This window comes from Mustela erminea, chromosome 4 (assembly GCF_009829155.1).
Source record: "Mustela erminea isolate mMusErm1 chromosome 4, mMusErm1.Pri, whole genome shotgun sequence".
NCBI classification, from domain to species: domain Eukaryota; kingdom Metazoa; phylum Chordata; class Mammalia; order Carnivora; family Mustelidae; genus Mustela; species Mustela erminea.
In genome coordinates, this window is record NC_045617.1 from 117131967 (window position 1) to 117153047 (window position 21081).

Below are 21081 nucleotides of genomic sequence, written 5' to 3' on the forward strand. Positions count from 1 at the left end.
AGTTCAGGTCATAATCCCAGGGTCCTGGGATTGAGTCCCACGTAATCAGGAAGACTGCTTCTCCCTCTCCCCCTGCTTGTACACTCGCTCGCTCTCTGTTAAATAAATAATTTTATAAAGAATTATATTTATCCCCAAAAATAAGGCCTAATGACACCAGAGAGCTTGAATAGTCCTTTGTGTTTTGCCTACAAGTTTGGGGCCTTAGAAGTTAGCAAGTCATTGGTAACTACCAGATCTCTTGCACAGTCTTCGGTATGTGAAGATTAAATAAATTATATATATATAAATTATATATATATAATCTGAGAGCGTTGAGACCTGAGGAGGAAGTTTGTTTTCATGTCGCTAAAGTCTTGGGGTTTGATTTTGTTTTTTGTTTTATTTGTCAGAGAGCAAGCAGAAGCAGGCTCCCCACCAAGCAGAGAACCTGATGCAGGACTCGATCCTAGGACCCTGGGATCAAGACCCGAGCAGAAGGCAGACACCTAACTGGCTGAGCCAGCCAGGTGCCCCTAAAGTCTTGTTTTTAAAAGTTGGAATTTAGGGGGGCGCCTGGGTGGCTCAATGGGTTAAGCCGCTGCCTTCGGCTCGGGTCATGATCTCAGGGTCCTGGGATCGAGTCCCACATCGGCCTCTTTGCTCAGCAGGGAGCCTGCTTCTCTCTCTCTCTCTCTGCCTGCCTCTCCGTCTACTTGAGATCTCTGTCAAATAAATAAAACCTTTAAAAAAAAAAAAGTTGGAATTTAGGAACTACATGTGTGATACACATTTGCCTATAAGTCTCTGCACAAATATTAGTCCACACAAAGCCCTTGTAATGCCAGATATCCCAGGTAAAAAGCCAGAAAATTTGAGATCATTTTAAGTGATTGGAAGTTTTCATTAAGCAAGTTTACATTAGTATGTAGTTGCGTTGCTGGCTGTACTATTCCTTCTGAGGGAGGAGGCTTTTTTATCATAATCTTGTGTCCTTAATTCCAGTCTAGCTTCTGCCCACTTTAACCCAGTAACAAGGCTGGGTCAGAACCGGGTCAGCTGTCAGAACTAGACTATTATAGAAGTCCACTGGCTGCCTGCACCTGAGGTATGTTCCTAGAAGTTGTGCCCTTAAGACTGCACCCGATGCTTTGGATTTTGTAAATGTAGAGGAAAGGACCGTCGGTGTGGGAAATTAGTGGACCCTACTACAAATCCTCTTGAGGTAAGCTAACAAAAGTGGGATGAGTTTTGAGGGTTAGAGCACTTATTTGATCTTTAGGAAAAAGGACCCCAGTGATTCCCACCTGGTACTAACACACTTGTATAATCCCCTCATCTTTTTTTTTTTTTAAGATTTTTTTTTTTTTGTCAGAGATCGAGCACAATCAGGAGGAATGGCAGAGGGAGAAGCAGACTCCCCGCTGAGCAAGGAGCCCAGGACCCTGGGATCGTGACCTGAGCCGAAGGCAGGCACCCAACCATCTGAGCTATCCAGGCGCCCCTTATAATCCTCTCGCCTTGAATGTGGGTTGGACTTGATGACTGTTCTAACAGGTTAAGTCAAAAGTAACAAGTACTACTTCTGAGGTTGGGTTACAAAGGGCTGCGGCTGCTGTCTTCTCCACCCCCTCTCTGTCTTGGAACTCTTCCGGGCAAACAAGCTGACATGTGAGTTGCCTTATGGGGACGGCCGCAGCCCAACTACCTGTGAGAACCTGCATCCTGCAAACAACCACTGAGCCTGGAAGAATCTGACACCTTAGCTGCAGCCCTGTGAGAAACCTGGATGCAGACACCGCACTAACTCTTGCCATTTCCCTAAACCACAAAAACAAAAAACGTGTAAGCTACTGGAGGTCTGTGGCAATGTGTTATGGATACAGCAATAGGTAACTAATGCAGGGACGTGAAACAATGAAAGCATTTAAAATATCCTTCCCGTTCACTTCTCTGATGTAAATGACTAATCCTCTCTTGACCACATCTGCTTGGGCATCACAACCATCCCAAACAGCCCAGCCCAAGCCAGAAGCAAGAAAGCAATAAGTTGACTTGGTTAGAGGAGTGCTGCTTTTATTGATCTTCTACATACTTCCAAAGAGGAGATTCCTGCCTTTAGGAATTTATGTAAAAAGTAAAGCTACTTGAGCTGATAAACAGTTACTAGCTAGCAACCAAAATCAATCTTGTGATTGGAGAGATTGAATAATGAGTTTCTTTGAAGATAAAGCAAAAGGTCATCTGGGTCATCTGACTCATAAACAGAGTTGCAGATCCTTCCCCAGCACCGGGTCATTCGTAAACAGACTCGGAGCACCTTGGTGAAGCCAGCTGTTCCTGACAAGAGCAAGGTGCAGGCTGTTGGCAGATGCACCCTAAGTCCCCCAGAAGCTTCAGTGGACCACCATAGTTACTATGTTAGCAAGAAATCTTTAGAAGGTAGACTTTTAGAAAACTTACTACTTAAAAAAAGTAAAATTATGAGAAGTAAATATAACTAGAAAAGGCACTAAGCTACAGAATTTGTTGGATTCTGTCATTCATCAGGTTTGCATAAAGTAAGTGCCTGACTGAAATAATTTCATCAACACAAGGAAATACAAATGTGATTATTAAGTCCCATCCTAATAGTTTCCGTTACCAACAACAGGACGGTGCTGTAGTACTCATTCCTAATCCATCTGAACTGTGCAAGAAACCACACTCACTGGACAGGTTGTCAAGGCTTTGATTAAAAAGTGTGCCCTGCGGGGGCACCTGGCTGACTCAGCCATAAAGCCTTGGACTGTTGCCTAGGTTGTGAGTTCAAGCCCCATGCTGGAGGTAGAGTTGAGTTTAAAGAAAAAAAAAAAGAAGTGTCCCTTACAGCCCAGGAATGAGAAACCTGCTGTGTCTGCACCTTGATCAAGTAACAAGATCCAAAAAAGTTTTGTTCAGTGTTACCTCCTCCCCTCTCTTACCAGCGTCCACTTTTTCTCTTTACTGAGTGCTACACAAGACCAGGAAAAAATCACCTGTTCATCAGGTTTATCCACTGTGGATGACCAACAAAACCCGGTTTCCGTGCACCATCCCCAGGCAGGGAATAGCCCAAAGAACCTGTTTGTCTTGGTGTTTGCTACAAGGAGGTATTACCTAAATTGAGTTCCCCTCTGGAGGCTGGCAAAAGATGCACCATTTAGAGTGCCAAATTCAAAGTACTGAGGTGTTTGTTTTTTTTTTTTTTGCAAGAAATAAAATCTACTATAACAAATTTCTCAAGCCAGTGCCCAGTTCTGATTGTGTCAGTGTGGGCACTAAGGGAAGGTAATATAGGGGTCCAAAGGAGAGAAAGTCAGTCTCCTAAGTTTTTAGATCTTGTGTTCACCCAATCTTCATAGGGCTTTCTGATGGATTCAGGTTCTGGTGGCCCCTCCCTCCCTTACCCAACCCAATCAGCAATTTAAAAAAAAAAAAAAAAAAAGTGAGAAAGAAACAGGACTCCTAAACCCTCCACCTGAAATGATCTAGCACACTTCCAAGCACCTCTTCCTCCCCTACCCTTTTAGAGCTGGGTGGCTGTTTCTAATGTGCCTTCAAACAAATGTATCCTCAGGCAGGCTGGCTGTGGGAAACTCAGACCTGGGAGGCCCCAAGACAGGGACTCAGCCCTCTCATTTTACAGAGGAGAGGCCTCGAGGGGATAAAGTGATCGCTGCTGTAAAAGGGATACAAGAGAACTGGGGCCCCATCAGAAGAACACCACCCATTTCTCTCTGAATATCTCTGATGTTGGTCACTGCGGGGCTGCTTGCCCCTGAAAATTTTCTGTATACACGCCACGTTCTAATCCTATAGCAAAAGGCTTCGGAACATCAGGTCTATAGTGCCCACAGGGAAGCATGGAAGGAACAAGTTTTTGTCTCTGAAGAATTCGATTTCTTAATTTTCCATTGTCAGGGAAACAGTTGACCTGTGGTATTAAAAAAAAAAAAAAAAAAAATTCCAAGAATATAAAATTTGACATTTTTTAAAAAACAGTCAAAACAAAAAAACTTCCCCATGTATGTTCACATGCGCTCTAACAGTTTGCTACTCAAAAGTGCAACCATTATGAGAAGCAGGTTAGAAACACAGAGTTTATGGACCCACTCAAACTGAATCAGAATCTACATTTTAACAAGATCTCCAGGTGGGTTGTATGCATATTTGAGTTTGAGAATCATCTAGTAAGTATGGAGGGGGCAGTGCTAGCTTGTAATTATTCAAAAAGTACATCTAAGTGGTCAAGGATTGGAAGGTACTTTGCAAAAATTAAAATAATTGAAGTGGAGATAATCCTTCCTCCCCACACAAAGTGCCCGGCCTGCTGGAGGTCCTCAATAAATGGGAGCATTTGGAAGGTGATACTATGATGGGCCCTTTTTTTTAATGTGCTCCTTAATATTCTCATCAAATCACATTTTGGAAACCTAAAGACAACAAGGAAATTGATATGTGTGCTTCCTTTTCAACCGACATTAAAACAGGTTACATCATATTTTTCTTTTTGCCTTGGCTATTAGGAAGCATAAAGCTAAATTTAATACTCAATACAGTATTTCTGTTAGCCTAGCTTTCTGGAATATTTGTTTTCCTCTCTGACTTTTTTTTATTTTATTAAGTTTTCTGTTTGTTTCTTACAAATCACTTAAAATCTTTCTGAAAATAAAGGCCCAAATTAGAATGCCAACTTGTAAACAGTCTGTTCTTGTTTGCCAGGCTCCAGAAAAAGATGAGTTTATGAAACCGCCTCCTATTTTGTTTTAATATTTTTATTTATTTGACAGAGATCACAAGTAGGCAGAGAGGCAGGCAGAGAGAGAGGAAGGGAAGCAGACTCCCTGCTGAGCAGAGAGCCCGATGTGGGGCTCAATCCCAGGACCCTGAGATCATGACCTGAGCTGAAGGCAGAGGCTTTAACCCACTGAGCCACCCAGGCGCCCCACCACCTCCTATTTTAAATATTTCTTCCTGTTCTTTGCCTACTTCTCAAGACAGAAGGAGAACTAGAGGGTCTCAGATGCCAGCTAACTCCTGCCAGAGTCCTTCCTCCTCTCCCAGCCCGAACCGCAGCCCCCACAGCCCCCTCCCCCACCAGCCATGCACCCTGCTGAGTCAATAAGGAAACCGCGAAGGCCACAGCCCTTCCAAAGGCACACAGATGACCCAACAATGGTTACTCACCGAACTTCAGCTGCTTCAGACTTCCTCTGCATGGAAAAAGAGAACATTATTTGTTTACAACCACACCTCCTTTTCAGGATAAGTCCCTACACACTACTCCCTCTCCAAACTAGATCAGGTGTCATTTATTCAATCTCAAGAAGGTTTCTTTTTTTCCATAATGCTTCTCAGATTGTAATTCCATATTGCATGTGGTGTCCCTTATCAGATGGCAAGTTCCAATGAGACTTCTTCCCTCACTGCTGTACCCCCACCCCATGCCTAAAGATGTCGGTGGGCACGTGGGGCCCAGGAGCTGGTACTGAGTGGGTAGATGGATGGTGTAAAAAGTTGGAGATCCTAGAAGGACAAAAGGGTGAGAGAACTAATAGTTATTAATCACCTGTATAGCGTGCAGGCGCTGTCAGTGCTTTATATGCACTATCTAACCCTTCACACAATCTTTCATTTTTTTATTCAGCTATAATTCACTAACAAAATTTACTCATTTTATAAATTACCTTCCCAAGGTAATATACTTTTTTTTTTTTAAAGATTTTATTTATCTATTTGACAGACAGAGATCACAAGTAGGCAGAGAGGCAGGCAGAGAGAGAGAGAGGAGGAAGCAGGCCAGGCTCCCTGTAGAGCAGAGAGCCCGATGTGGGGCTCGATCCCAGGACCCTGGTATCATGACCTGAGCCGAAGGCAGAGGCTTAACCCACTGAGCCACCCAGGCGCCCCCAAAATTTACTCATTTTAAAATGTACAGCTTAGGGGGCGCCTGGGTGTCTCAGTGGGTTAAGCCTCTGCCTTCAGCTCATGTCATCATCTCAGGGTCCTGGGATCCAGCCCCACATGGGACTCTCTGCTCAGCGGAGAGCCTGCTTCCCGCAGGCCCCCTCCCCTCCTGCCTTCCTCTCTGCCTACCTGTGATTTCTCTACTAAATAAGTAAGTGTACAGCTTGGTGGGTTGTCAGTATAATCTCTGGGTTGTGCAACCACCACTACTATCCTATTCTAGGATATTTCCGTCATCCCAAAAAGAAACGCTGTGCCCGTTATCACTCTCAATCACCGCTTCTTCACAGCCACAGGCAACTACTAAAACCTACATTCTGTCTGCATGGATTTGCCTATTCTGAACAATTTATATCATTGGGATCATACAACACATGTTCTTTCGTGAGTGGCTCCTTTCACTTACAATGTCTTCAAGCTTCATCTACACGGTAGTCATTCTCAGTACTTCATTCATTTTTAGTGCTGAATACTATTCCTCTGTATGGATATACACAGGTCATCTATCCAAGTCATCATCTGATGCACATTTGGGTCGTTACCACTTTTTGGCAATTATGCTACTATGAACGTTTGTATACAAGTTGTGCAAGCATATTTTCAGTCTTCTTGCAGACATACCTAGGAATAAATTTCGAGCCACATAGTGGTAACTCTGTGTTTAACCATCTGAGGAGCTGCCCTTCTGTTTTCCACAGCAACTGCATAATTTTGCATTTTCACTAGCAGCATATGAGAGTTCCAGTTTCTCCACGTGCTCACCAACACCTGTTACTGTTCGTTTTTGTTTTTGTTTTTGTTTTTTTTCCAATTTATCCTAGTGGCTGTGAAATAATATTGTGGTTTTGATTTGCATTTTCCTAATGACTAATGATGATGACTATCTTTTCATGTGCTTATTGACCATTTGGATATCTGCGTTGGAGAAATGTCTATTCAAAGCCTTTGCCCAGGCGTGCCTGGGTAGGTCAGTGGGTTAAGTGTCTGCCTTCTGCTCAGGTCAGGATCTGGGATTCCTGGGACTGAGCCCCGCATCAGATTCCTTGCTCAGTGGGAGGCCGGCTTCTCCCTCTCCCTCTGCTTGCTGCTCCCCCTGCCTGCTTGTGATCTCTCTGTCAAATAAGTAAATAAAATCTTAAAAAAAAAAAAATCATTTGCCCACTTTAAAAATTGGGTTATCTATGTTTTTCTCATTTGTTAAGTTGTCGGAGTTTTTAATGTATTCTGGATACTAGAATCATGATTTGCAAATATTTTCTCCCAGTCTTTGCATTATATTTAGACTTTCTTGTTGGTGTCCTTTGAAGCGCAGAAGTTTTCAATTTTTTATGAAATCCGGTTTATATATATTTTTGCTTTGGTTGCTTATGTATTAGGCATCCCATCTAAGAAACCTCTGCCTAATTCAAGGTCACAAAGATTTATACCTATGTTTTCTTCTAAGATTTTTATAATTTTACATCTTACATTTAGGTCTTTAATCCATTTTGAGTTAGTTTTTGTGTATGATGTGAAGTGAGTAATCCAACTTCATTCTTTTGCAAGTAGATATCTGATTGTTCCAGCACCATTTGTTGAAAATCAGTTTGCGGGGCGCCTGGGTGGCTCAGTGGATTAAAGCCTCTGCCTTTGGCTCAGGTCATGATCCCAGGGCCCGGGGATGAGCCCTGCATTGGGCTCTCTGCTATACAGGGAGCCTGCCTCCCTTTCTCTCTCTCTCTCTCTCTCTCTCTCTCTCTGCCTACTTGTGATCTCTGTCAAATAAATAAATAAAATAATTTTTTAAAAAAAAATTAAAAGAAAAGAAAAAATCAGTTTGCAAAAGGCACCTGGGTGCCTCAGTCAGTTGAGCGTCTGCCTTCAGCCCAGGTCCTGTCCTAGGGTCCTGGGATCGAGCTTTACGTCCACTGGGCTCCCTACTCAACCGAGAGTCTGCTTCTCTCTCTTCCTCTGCCCTTTCCCCTCACTTGTGCTCTCCCTCTCTTTCTCTCAAAATAAATAAAATATTTTACAAAAACTCATTTTGCCGTGGATGTTTGGCTTTACTTCTGGACTCTCAATTTTATTCCATTGATCCGTATGTCCGTCCTCATGCCAGTACCACACCATCTTGATTACTGTAGCTTTGTAGGAAGTTTCAATTCAGGACATGAATGTCCTCCAATTTTGATCTCCATGATTGTTTGGGCTGCTTCTGGGTCCCTTTTATTTCCATATGAATTTTAGAATCAGTTTATCAATCTCTGCAAAAAGCCAGCTGGGATTTTGACAGGGATTGCATTGAATCTGTAGATCAGTTTGGGGAGCATTGCCATCTTAATGTATTAAGTGTTCTGAGTGATGAGTATAGATGTTTCCATCTATTTAGGCCTTTGATATCTTTCAACAATGTCTTTTAATTTTCATGTACAAATCTTACACTTCTCATTGAATTTATTTTTATGTATTTTATTCTTTCTGATGCTATTATAAATGAAATTGTTTTCTTAATGTCATTTTCAAATCATTCATTGCTAGTGTATATAAATGCAACAAATTTTTGTATACTGCTTATATCCCTCAACCTCGCTGATGTTATATATTAGCTTTAATAGTTTCTTAGTATATTATTTAGGATTTTCCATATGCAAAATCATTTCATCTGCTAATACAGACAGCTGTACTTCTTTATCTCAAACTGGATTTCTTTCCTTTCTTTTTCTGGTCTAATCACCCTGGCTATAATCTTCCGTACAATCTTCCGCAGCAGTGACAGGAGCAGACATCCTCATCTTCCTGCTGAGCCTTCTCTTGTTCACGACTTTTTGAAGCAGGTATTTTTTACAAATGAGGAGAAACCTGCCACCTCATCTCCATAAAAATGAGGCTCAGATGAGGAAACTGAGACTCAGAGAAATTAAGCAATCTCTGCAAAGTCACAACTAGATAACAATGTAGCCCAAACTTTATTTAAATTCAATTCTTATATAATGTATTATTGATTTTAGTGGTAGAGGTCAGTGATTCATCAGTCCTATATAATACCCAGTGCTCATTACATCACGGGCCCTTTTTTTTTTTTAAGATTTTATTTATTTATTTGACAGAGAGAGATCACAGGTAGGCAGAGAGGCTGGCAGAGAGAGAGAGGGAAGCAGGCTCCCTGCCAAGCAGAGAGCCCGACTCGGGACTCGATCCCAGGACTCTGAGATCATGACCCGAGCCGAAGGCAGCGGCTTAACCCACTGAGCCACCCAGGTGCCCCATCACGGGCCCTTTTTAACGTGCATCACCCTGTTACCCCATCCCCCACACCCTCCTCCAGCAACCTTCAGTTTGTTTCTTATGCTTAAGAGTCCCTTATGGTTTGTCAGAGCCCAAATTATAAACCCAGATCTGACTCCAAAGCACACACTCACTCTCTGCCTCCTTAACCCCTAGGGAGTGGTTCGACAACTATGTACTTGTGCAAGGTTTCATTTCTGCTTTCATTGTTTTGTTCATGCCACACAATAATGGAGGGGGCAAAACAGGAGTTGGTGTCCCCCTTTTCCCCTGGAAGAAAGTGACCTGGCAGAACTGGGACGCAACCTCTGCTTTCCTGACCCAATTCTGTGCTTTGACAGAGGCAGTAACTACGTCACTGAGTAGTTAGATCTATTCAGAAAGATTATGTGAGTGTTTTCTAACAGGTAATAAACTAAAAGGATAAACTAAGTCCTCCATGATAGTGAAGGACCTAAAATATGGAGAGAAAAAAGTCTGAAAAGATTGATGGCAAGTGCATGGGATCTGAAAGGAGAAGGACAAGGAAGCAGAAAAGAGTGAACAGACATTTTGATTTGTAAAGAAAAGTGTCAAAGGGACAAAACCATCTCTTCATAAGAAACCACTTTAGGGCGCCTGGGTGGCTCAGTGGGTTAAGCCTCTGCCTTCAGCTCAGCTCAATGGTCTCAGGGTCCTGGGATCAAGTCTCTCATGGGGCTCTCTGCTCAGTGGAGAGCCTGCTTCCCCTCCCTCTCTGCCTACTTGTGATCTCTCTCTCTCTCTCTCTCTCTCTGTCAAACAAATTTAAAAAAAAAATCTTAAAAAGAAACCACTTTAAAAGGAATTATGTGGAGACACCTGGGTGGCTCAGTCAACTAAGTGTCTCTCTTTTTTTTTTTTTTAGATTTTATTTATTTGACACAGAGAAACTGTGAGAGAGGGAACACAAGCACAAGGAGTGGGAGAGTGAGAAGCAGCCTTCCCACTGAGCAGGGAGCCCAATGTGGGGCTCAATCCCAGGACCCTGGCTGGGATCAGGACCTAAGCCAAAGACAGACACTTAACAACTGAGCCACCCAGATGCCCTAAGTGTCGGGGGACTTTTGATCTCAGCTTGCATCTTGATCTCAGGGTTGTGAGCTTTGGGCTCCATGCTAGGTGTGGAGCCTACTGAATGAATGAATCAATGATGTCAATAGAATTTCTTTCCAGCTGAAAGAATCCCTTCTGAAAAGGAAAGAATGCAAATAAGTAATGTAAAATATTCTAAGGCAGGTTGAGGCTGAGAGCTGAACAAAATGCCTCCAGCAGCTCCTGCTGAAACTTCCCTGAGAAACTCTCCATCACTGGAGAAAATGCTGGCTGTGCCCATTGCTTCTGTACCCCCCACCTCCAACCTGTCCTCACAGGTTTGCTGTGCAGATTAAATAAAAATGTCTCATGTGAACAAAACTCACATCACTTCTGCACATGGAAAAGGCTCAGTAAATTCTAGTTCCTTTTTCCCTTCCCATTATGGGGTTTACAAGGGACCCAGACCTTAAGTGCTCCCCCAATGGAAAGATACCTCACTCTTCTCTCCTCCTTGGCCCAGCTCATTCTAGTAATTTGCTTTTCATCTTTAACCACAAAACTTAGGTGTGTGAGTCTTCTTAAACTCCCAAACAAGGACGAGATGTTTGATTACTTCCTTGTGGAGAAGTGGGTGCTGGGCTGAGCTAGAGAAGACCAGAATTTTGGGTCTTCCTTGTCACCACCTTTTTGTGTACCTCTGGGTGGGTCTCCCTCCTGGGCTTCAAGTTCCTTATCTGGGAAGGGTCCTAGGTCATGGGGGGAGGGGGGCAAGGAAGTTTGCCTCTTTCTTCTAGTTCAGGGCAATCGGTGAAGACAACTATGGGGAAAGGAGACTGGAGAGGTCCCTGTGGAGCCAGAGGCCCCTCACAGCAGCCGCCTGCTGGAAGTAGGCATTTTGGGATTGACAAGGGTGTGAGATAGGACTTGCCCTATGACTAGTAGATAAAATTTATGCCCCTAAAAAGCCCCTTAATACAGGAGAAGTGCCTAATGAGATACAGGAGCAGAAAGTACCCTAGGAGGAAGAAAGGTCAATGGGAAACAGAAAAGGCTGAAGGGTCTGCCTGGCTTTGGGTCAGCTACAACTGACTCTTACGACTCAGGGATAGGACTTGGGCAAGATGGAAATTGAAACAGGATGGCATGCAGAGAACCCCAAGGCTCTCTCCCCAGCTCAAGGGAGCACCCACCAACTGCACTCCAAGAGCTGTCACTTCTGCCCCCTAACCTACCTTTTTCCTTCTGCCCCAACAGCTCAGCCCCTCTGCTCACCTGTTGTTCCTCTCTCTACCAAACTCCCAGTGAACTTCCAGACCCAGCCTCAGTGCCACCTTCTACTGGAGGCCATCCCTAGGTCCCAGGCTAGATCAGAGTTCTCCCCCTTGTAGACCCTGATGGGAGTGGGGGTGTACGGGAGGCAGGAGGACACCCTTCTATCACAGACAGCCTCTCTCATCACCTGCTGGCTTGTAAACCCCCACTGGCCCTTGGCTTCTGGAATAAGGGCTGTGTCTGATTGGTCTTGATGTCCCCAACCCCAGGCTAGGGACAATCCTCTGGCGACTGGCTGAGAGGAAGCCCCAACTCCCGGGGGATGGTGAATTACCTTTTCCATCTGCCTTGTAGTCATCAGGGAGGAGCTTGTCCTGCCGGTAGCCCAGCACAAAGGCCAGGAAGGAGAGGATGAGGGCATCTCCAATGCTGAGGATGGCCAGCATGAAGGCCCAGCGGATGGTACACTGGCCCAGTGTGTACTTGCCTGTCTGCTCCCCACACATGCGCCGCACCTCACTTGAGTCCCAACCGTCGGGGTAGACCAGGCAGCCAATCATCAGGCCTGTGGCTGAGGGGGCAGAAGGGCGGGCAGACAGCATCAGGCTGGGTGTGCTCAGCCTGCCACCTCCCACCTTGCACTGCTGCTATCTTGTCACCTCCTTTTCACGTTAACAGCCTTGAGAGGTATGGGACAGTACCTACCATCATTCTTGTAGAACCCAGGGGAGAAAATTGAGGATCCAAGAGCTAAATTGACTTCCCTTTGTTCAGGAGTAGAGGCAGAAAGCGGAGCTCCCCAGCCCAGGGAAGATTCTGCCATGGCACCAGGTGGTCCTACCAGGCCTGCAGCCATGCCCCTCACTTTGGACTTGATGAGGCACTAGCGACCCTGGCTTCAAACCCCCGCAAAATCCGGTCTCAGCCCAGAGAACTCATCACTTCTAAGATGCACAATTGTTCATACTCCAGTATCTCTGAAATACGTATAATAAGAAAGCTTCAGGCTGTGGTTCGAGTAGAAGTATTTTTCCTGGGCACCTGCGTGGCTCAGTTGGTTAAGCATCCAACTCTTGATATCAGCTCAGGTCTTAATCTCTGGGTCATGAGTTCAAGCCCTGCATTGGGCTACTTAAAAAAAAAAAAAAAAAAGAACAAGTATTTGCACATAGAATAACAGCATGTCCTACAACTTGGAATCTTAGATTTAATGAATACACAAAGTCTTCCAGCCCCATCTTTGGCTGCTTCCCTTGTGAACCTTTCATTCAAGCAAATAGGTCTCTTCATCCTGACCCAGTACAGGTCAGTGCAGCTGCTCACACTTCCCTGAATTTACAAATCCCTAATATTTATTTAAAATACTAATTTCCAAAAAAATCCTTATAGCAGAGCTGTAAGGATTACATGTGGTCATGTAGGGAAAACACTCACGGCAGCATCTGGTTCATGGTAGGCAACCAGTCCCTGTCCATCGTTGCTATTGTTATTGGCACTGAGGCCAAATGAATGGAAGCAACTTCAGTGGATGTGGATGTCATTAGAGGTGTTCAGAGGTATTTCACGTACATAGTACGGTTGTACTTCCTTGCTCTCCTCTTTTCAAATTAGGTAAGGCCTCAAGACTTCCCTTAGACAACAAAATGTGTGTATTTCCAGACCAGAGCATTTAACCACTAGAGAGAGACCCTCCAGAGCATCCTTTCGCTCTCCAATGACACCAGCCAGATGACAGAAGATGCTCCATCGGCCAGGGTTCCAGGAGAGAACAGTGAGAGCAGAGCCCCCCGCTGGTCCTCAGTGGGCACACGCTGCAAGCAAAAACTGAAGCTTTGTTTTAAGCCACTAAGATTTGGGAGTAATTTGTCACCTCATCCATCCTGACTGATAAAGTGGCTTTTGTGTTTTTTTCACATTTACTGAGCACCTGCTATGTGTCAAGCGCTGGAGAAGGTGTATTATGTGTATTAGACATCCCATCCTTGTGATAGGAGGTCCGTTGCTACGTTCTACAAGGGAGGTTACCAAGACTCAGAGAGACAAGCAACTTGCCCTACCTGGGTTTCCAGGAGCTGGAACCACACACAGCTTACACCTGGCATCCAGAAGCTGGATTAACATTGTTAAACTACAGCCTCACACTGCCCCAGTCATCGGTCCTCTTTCCTTTCTCCTGCTCCCCTCCCTGGTCTCGGGCTTCTTGGCAAGGGTCAACTTCTTGGCAAGGGTTTAGTTCCATCTGCTGTCTGCCTCTTCACCGCCCCCCTTCGGCTCATCTTTCATTCCCTTCCATTAAAGAATGGAACTTGACACCACCTTTACCCTCCCCCAACATAAATGTTTCACAGGATGGCATCCAGCCACCTCTGCTATCAGTGTCTCTAGCTTCATGACCTGGAGTCTAATTCAAATGGCCTGCTGATGCCTCCCCCACCCAGGCCTTCCCAAGCACACTGCCTGTTCAGCAAATGGCACTTGCTGCAGGATGTTGTGGGAGGGGGCAGCATGGAGAATGAGAGAAATGGTTGTGTTTCCAGCCTTCCATGGCTCTGATACGGTGGACCAGCTGGTAACCATGCCAGGGTCCATTCTACTCTTCTTTGTCACAGAACTGCTAAATCTTCATTCTCCCGCCTTCTCCCCACTGCCCACCGAGATTTACCTTAGCCCTGCCCCAGCCTCTCCCTTAATCTATAGAGATCAGAGGAGAGGGAGAAGGTAGATGGATTGGGGAAGCAGCTCCGGAGCCAGGTGACTACCCTGAGTACAAGATTTTGAATCAAAGGTTCTGTCCATCACTACCTGTGCTAAAAGATAAGTTACCCACTAAGAGCTTTTCTATAAAATAAGAGGAATATCTCCCTCACTAAGGTAGGGATGGGGTTCCTCCAGATGATATATATGAAAGTGCTTGGTCAGCCATTATACCTATGTAAATGTGTGGCTCAATAAAAATGTCTTTGGAATACATCCAGTTTCTTGGAACCCACTGCCTTCATTCCCCTAGATCCTTAGTCACCAGTTGGTTTGCTATAGACTTGGTCAACTCTTTTCCTTATTTCCAGATTCCTCACTGTAGTTGGCAGGGATAACTCCACCTCTCTGGGGTCCCCCTCCAACTCCGACAGAGCGTTTGAGTCTATGTGTCTGGTTGTCTGGGATTCTGATCCCTGCTTCATTCCTGTTATGGATAATACTGCTTCTCATTCTAACCAATGATGTCAAGATGGTTTTCTCTCTAGTCTGCAGTCCTAGCACTGCTCCTAGACATGTCCCAGTATGGGCAGCCTGTGCCTGGTCCTTGTGATAGGACAGGATCAAGGCCTGCAGGACAAGGCTTAGAGAACAGGACCAGCAGGCTCAAGGGCTGAGAGGCCTGCCTGGGCCAGGAGCAAGAACAAGGGGCAGGGAAGGCCTTGTTTCTGGGCACCATCTGCTGTCTGCCTCTTCACCGCCCCACACAGTTTTAAAGACCCTAGCCACTTGGGGCACCTGGGTGGCTCAGTTGGTTAAACGTCTGCTTTTGGCTCAGGTCATGATCCCAGGGTCCTGGGATTGAGCCCCGAATCAGTGGCCCTGCTCGGTGGGGAGTCTGCTTCTCCCTCTGCCCCTCCCACTCTCTCTCTCTCTCTGTCAAATAAAAAAAAAAAAAAAAATCTAAAAAAAAAAAAAGGGGGGGCGCCTGGGTGGCTCAGTGAGTTGAGCCGCTGCCTTCGGCTCAGGTCATGACCTCAGGGTCCTGGGATCGAGTCCCGCATCGGGCTCTCTGCTCAGCAGGGATCCTGCTTCCCTCTCTCTCTCTCTGCCTGCCTCTCCGTCTACTTGTGATTTCTCTCTGTCAAAAAAAAAAAAAAACTCTAGCCACCACCCTACTCCCCCATCACAAAATACCACTCCCATTTATTGCCTCAAGTATGGAAACCTATAACTAGGGAACAAAGACTTTCACTCCACCATGAAAGGGAACTTAAATGCAAGTTTCTATGGGAAAGGTCACAGTATAACACTCCAAATCAATAACTGACCTTAGAATCTCCCTGAGAGCAATCTGGGGTGGGAGGGAAGGAGTTAGGACAGGGATCTGTGGGTCCTTAAAGGAGAAAGAGCAAATATCCAGAACTGGGAGATGGAAACATCTAGGATGTGCTTGACCATTTTGCCCTGGGTTGGATCCTATTCCCACATGGCCGACAATGGAAGTTTCCTTCTTTTTCCTTCCCAGACCAAACAACCTCTGATGTGGTGGCCTGGGAGTCAGGACACCTTCTATCAACTAGTTGTGTGCTCCTGGGCAAGTCACTTCCCCTCTCTGGACCTCAGTTCCCATCTACAAGATGAGGGGGTTGAACAATTTGATCTCAACAATTCTTTCGGTCTCAGCCATTCTAAAATTCTCTACTCCTCAGAAGCTTCTGCAGAGCACTGAGTATATGGCTGGGCTAAAGGAGAACAGCTGAGGGGCGCCTGGCTGGCTCAGTGGGTAGAACGTATAACTCTTGATCTTGGGGTTGTGAGTTCAAGCCCCCTTTGGAAGTAAAGATTACTTTAAAAAAATTAAATCTTTGAAAAAAAATAAAATAAATGTAAAGGAGAGCACCTGGAAAAGAGACCCAGAGCATCCGCAGAGGGTGGAAGCTTCAGCTTCCTGGGGGGGCCTGGGTTGGGCCCCTGCTAGTCCTCCCATTAATCCTGCTCACCTGCTGCCAGCTGCATCCATGCGCAGATCTTGTAGACAGTGGCCGTGTTGCAGACAAAGAAGAGGCTAAAGCAGATGATGGAGCCAATGATGAGGAACATTGCCAATGCCACAAAAAACATGGCAGTCTTGAAGGCTCTAGAGGGAATGGAGGAGAAGTCCAGCGGGCCACCCTTACAGATGAGTTCAGAGGACAGCACGTTGCCCACACAGTAGGAGAAAAGGCCAAAGTAGCCTGCCTGGGGTGTGTTAACACTGTCACCGATCCAGTAGGGCTGGATGAAGAGGGCCATGACCAGTACAGAGAAGCAGATGGTGAGTGTCCCCCACATCACACCCACAGCCCTGGCATTGCGCACATAGTTGGTATGGTAGATCTTGGCTGCCTCCTGGGCAGGCAGCAACTTCACCATGGTGAGGAGGTAGGCCCTAGGCTGGGATCCTGTGGACTGGAAGCCAGTGACTTAGCAGACAGAGGCCTAGGAGTGGGTCACTCCTTAGCCGGGCTGGGGAAGGAGGCTGAGGTAAGGATACAAGGTGAGGGTTCCTCCAAGAAGAAGAAAGAGGATTAATAAGACCGGGAAGAGAACCTTGGTTTCTTCAGCGTAAGCTTGTCCAGATGCCTTTGTCCGCTCTAGCCAGGCTGTCTCCGGTCTTCTTCCTCTCCAGCCTGCCAGGGTCTCGGGCCTACTGGCGCCGCCCTGCCCCTCCCCCCATTTCCAGCTCCCGGCTCAGAGAGCTCCGCCTCTTCTCGCGGCTCGGTCCCTCCTTCCTCCCGCCTACGAAAGTGCTGCTTCAGCACCGCGGCCAGCGCCTCGGGAATCGGGTCAGAAGAGGCTTTGGAAACCGAGACCTGGCCGGGGGAGGGGCGGGGAGCGCCCGGCCTGCCCATCGCGCACTCCATCCACAGGAAACTTAGATTTTTCTAAACCCTCCTGAGCGCCAGGGCCGGGGTGTGGGTGGGAGAGCTTCCAAAAACTGGGAGGCTGGGGCTGCGACTGTCACTGTCACAGTCCTCCCGCTCAATTCCTGCCGCAAAACCAAAACCTCGTCCTGAGCACTATCTGTTCCCCCACCCCCACCCCAGTCCCATCCAAACCCTCCCTGGCTCCCTAGTCACCTTCTCAGAACTCCCAACCCCCTGGAGTGCAAAACCTTTTCTGATTGTGTCTTCCGGTCACTGGTTTCTGGTCTCTGTGGCTTCTCTCAAACAACAATTACTAAGAGCGTACTATGTCCTAAGCCCTATGTTGGAGGATATCTTCCCTAAGCAAAACCACAGAGATAAAAATGACAGAGCCCTTGCCCTCAAAGATGGTGAGATACTTACATACATGTATATGCATATGTATATTTGCAATGCAGACTGATAGTGTCATAACAACTACGAAGTACCCCAAAGGAAGCCTCCCAAACCTTACACATGGTTTGTTCAATACAGTACCTTTTTCCTTTATGTTTTTTTCCTGTTTATGTTTTTGTTGCATATTTGTGGTTTTTTTTAAGATTTTATTTATTTATTGACAGATTACAAGTAGGTGGAGAGAAAGAGAGGGAAGCAGGCTCCCCGCTGAGCAGAGAGCCCGATGCAGGGCTCCATCCCAGGACCCTGAGATTATGACCTGAGCCAAAGGCAGAAGCTTAACCCACTGAGCCACCCAGGTGCTCCTGCATATTTCTTTTTTACCCCTCTTTTTCAAAATATATATTTCTCCTGACTGCATAGGTAAACATGTTTGATGTAGAGAGACAGGAAAGTTACATAGAAGAATATAAATCATGCATAACCCCAAGAACTAGGGAGAGCCATGATCATCTTAAAAACACAGTCTTTGGCTTTAGACAGATCTGTATTGAGTTAGCCACTTAACAACCTATGTGACCGTCTGTGTATTTAACCTTCCTAAGCCTCAGTTTCTTCATCTGTAAAGTGGGGAGGATAATAGTATCTATCATAGGCGCTTGGGTGGCTCACTTGGTGGTTGAGTGTCTGACTCTTGGTTTCAGTTCAGGTCATGATCTCAGCGTCCTGAGATGGGGAAAGGGCGTGCCAGGGAGCTCCACACTCAGTGGGAGTCTTCTTGTCCCTCTCCTTCTTCTCCTCCCCTTCCCTCAAATAAATAAACAAAATCTTTTAAAAAATAGTATTGGGGGGCGCCTGGGTGGCTCAGTGGGTTAAAGCCTCTGCCTTTGGCTCAGGTCATGATCCCAGGGTCCTGGGATCGAGCCCCTGGGATGCTTCCTCCTCTCTCTCTCTCTGCCTGCCTCTCTGCCTACTTGTGATCTCTGTCAAATAAATAAATAAAATCTTAAAAAAAAAAAAATAGTATCAGGGCGCCTGGGTGGTTCAGTTGGTTAAGTGACTGCCTTCGGCTCAGGTCATGATCCTGGAGTCCCAGGATCAAGTCCACATGAGGCTCCCTGCTAAGCAGGAAGTCTGCTTCTCCCTCCGACCTTCTCCCCCTTCTCATGCTCTCTCTCTCTCATTCTCTCTCTCAAATAAATAAATAAAATATTTTTTAAAAACAGTGTCTATCATATAAAGGTTAGGTAAAATAACATACGTTAACTGTTTGGCTCAGGGACTCACATATAAAAGTACTCAAAATGTTTGTCACTATTACTACTTCTGTTAACATTTTGGTGCCTTTCCCTCCTTCTGCAAATACTGCTTTACACAGTTGGACAATTTAGTACCTAATTTTTTCACTTAGCTGTACACCATTAATATTTCTTCGTATTACTATTTTTTCAAAAACATGATTTTAATACTTGTATATTCATACAGAGTATGTAATCATTTAATCATTTGTCTAATTATTTCTCCTTTCTAGAGTATTTTGTCAGTTTCTGATTTTTCACTACTAAAAAATTAAAAAAAAAAAAACAGGGGCGTCTGAGTGGCTCAGTCATTGAATGCCTGACTTCTGCTCAGATCATGATCTCAGGGTCCTGGGATTGAGATCCACATCTGGCTCCCTGCTCAGCGTGAAGCCTGCTTCTCCCTCTCCCACTCCCCCTGTTTGTGTTCCCCCTCTCGCTGTGCTTCTTTGTAAAATAAATAAATAAAATCTTTTTAAAAAAATTTTTAAGTAGGGCGCCTGGGTGGCTCAGTGGGTTAAACCGCTGCCTTCGGCTCAGGTCATGATCTCAGGGTCCTGGGATCGAGTCCTGCGTCGGGCTCTCTGCTCGGCAGGGAGCCTGCTTCCCTCTCTCTCTCTCTCTCTGCCTGCCTCTCCATCTACTTGTGATTTCTCTCTGTCAAATAAATAAATAAATAATCTTTTAAAAAAATTTTTAAGTAAAAACCAAAAAAGGAAAAAAGGAAAAAAAAGTAAAGAAATCAAAAAAAAAACAAAAAAAACAAAAAAATCAGCAGTGCCAAGTGCTGGTGAGGATGTGGAATGCAATTGGAATATTTTTACTTTGCTGGTAGGAATGCTTTTTTTTTTTTTTTTTTTTTTTTTTTTTTTTTTTAAGGAATACATACTACTTCAGCCCCTTTGGAAAACAGTCTGACATATTTGAGACATTGAAACAAACATTTGCCATGAGACTCAGCCATCTCACTCCTGAGTTTTGCCCCAGAGGACTGAGAACTTGCACACACACCGAAATTTATACATGAATATGTATAACAGCTTTATTTTCTCTCTCTTTGTAAAGACTTATTTTATTTACTTTAGAGAGTGCGCATGGGTAGGGGAGGGGCAGAGAGAGAGGGAGAATTGCAAGCAGTCCTTGCTGTGCGTGGAACCCCACTAGAGACTTGAACCCATGACCCTGAGATCATGACCTGACCCAAAATCAAGAGTTCAGCCCTCAATTGGCTAAGCCACATCATATGCCCCCTTTTTGGTTTGGGGGTTTTGTTTTGTTTTGGTTTTGGTTTTGGTTTAAGTAGGCTCTTCACCCAGGAGCGCAACACAGAGCTTGAACTCCTGAGATCAGATCAGAATTCCTCAGATCAGACCCTGAGATCAAGACCTGAGCCGAGATCAAAAGTCAGACACTTAACCCACTGAGTCACCCAAGCGCCCCTACGTATAACTGCTTTATTAATAATTGCCAAAACTTTTCAGAAATAACCCAACTGTTCTTCAGCCAGGGAGTGGATAGGTGCACTGTGGTTCCATCCACACAACAGACCACTAGCCAGCAATATAAACGAACTCCCTAAGCCTGACACAACATGCATGAATCTCAAATGCATTATGCTAAGAAGCCCAAAAAAAAAAAAAAAAAAAAAGAAAAGAAAAGAAAGAAAGAAAGAAAAGAAAAAAGAAAAAATTTAAGTACATACTGTCTGATTTCATCTCTATTTTATTATGGAAAAGCCAAAACTATAGAGAATAAAACATATTTGTGGTTGCCAGCACAGCTCTGGTGGTGGGGTTGATTACAAAGGGGCCATCTGAGGAAATTGTTTAGGATGATGCAAGTGTTCTCTATCTTGGTTGTGGTGGTGGTGGTGACACAATATATGTGTTTGTCATAGAACTTTACACTGTAAAGCGCGAATTTTTCTGTATATACTTTAATATTTCAAAAGAGATTACTGATTTTGGTTGGGTATCCTGACAATCTAGACCAGAGAGTGTGGTAATACACAGAGGGAGCAGAAGGAATGCATGTAGAGCTCAGGAAATGCCGGGCTGCCTCCCGTTACTGTCACATGCAGTTGTGAAAATTAAGAGCAGTCAGGAATAAGTTAGTAAAGACTTTAGTAACCCAGCACAGGGGCAGACCCATCAAGACCCAGATATCTCTAAAATAGAAGTCTGGGCCACGACACAGCCCGAAGAACTCTAATCAGCAGAGATCCT

At 45.1% G+C, this 21081-nt stretch overlaps 1 protein-coding gene across 1 annotated transcript; it reads right to left on the bottom strand.

The window, feature by feature from the left end:
• Nucleotides 1-4907: 4907 nt before the first annotated feature.
• LHFPL5 (LHFPL tetraspan subfamily member 5) lies at nucleotides 4908-17086 on the bottom strand. Its single transcript, XM_032340509.1, has 3 exons — nucleotides 16257-17086; nucleotides 11894-12130; nucleotides 4908-5213 (listed from the first exon to the last, which is right to left on the bottom strand). Exons 1-3 carry the CDS (start codon nucleotides 16666-16668, stop codon nucleotides 5203-5205), a joined length of 660 nt encoding a protein of 219 aa, XP_032196400.1. The 5' UTR covers nucleotides 16669-17086; the 3' UTR covers nucleotides 4908-5202.
• Nucleotides 17087-21081: the final 3995 nt, after the last annotated feature.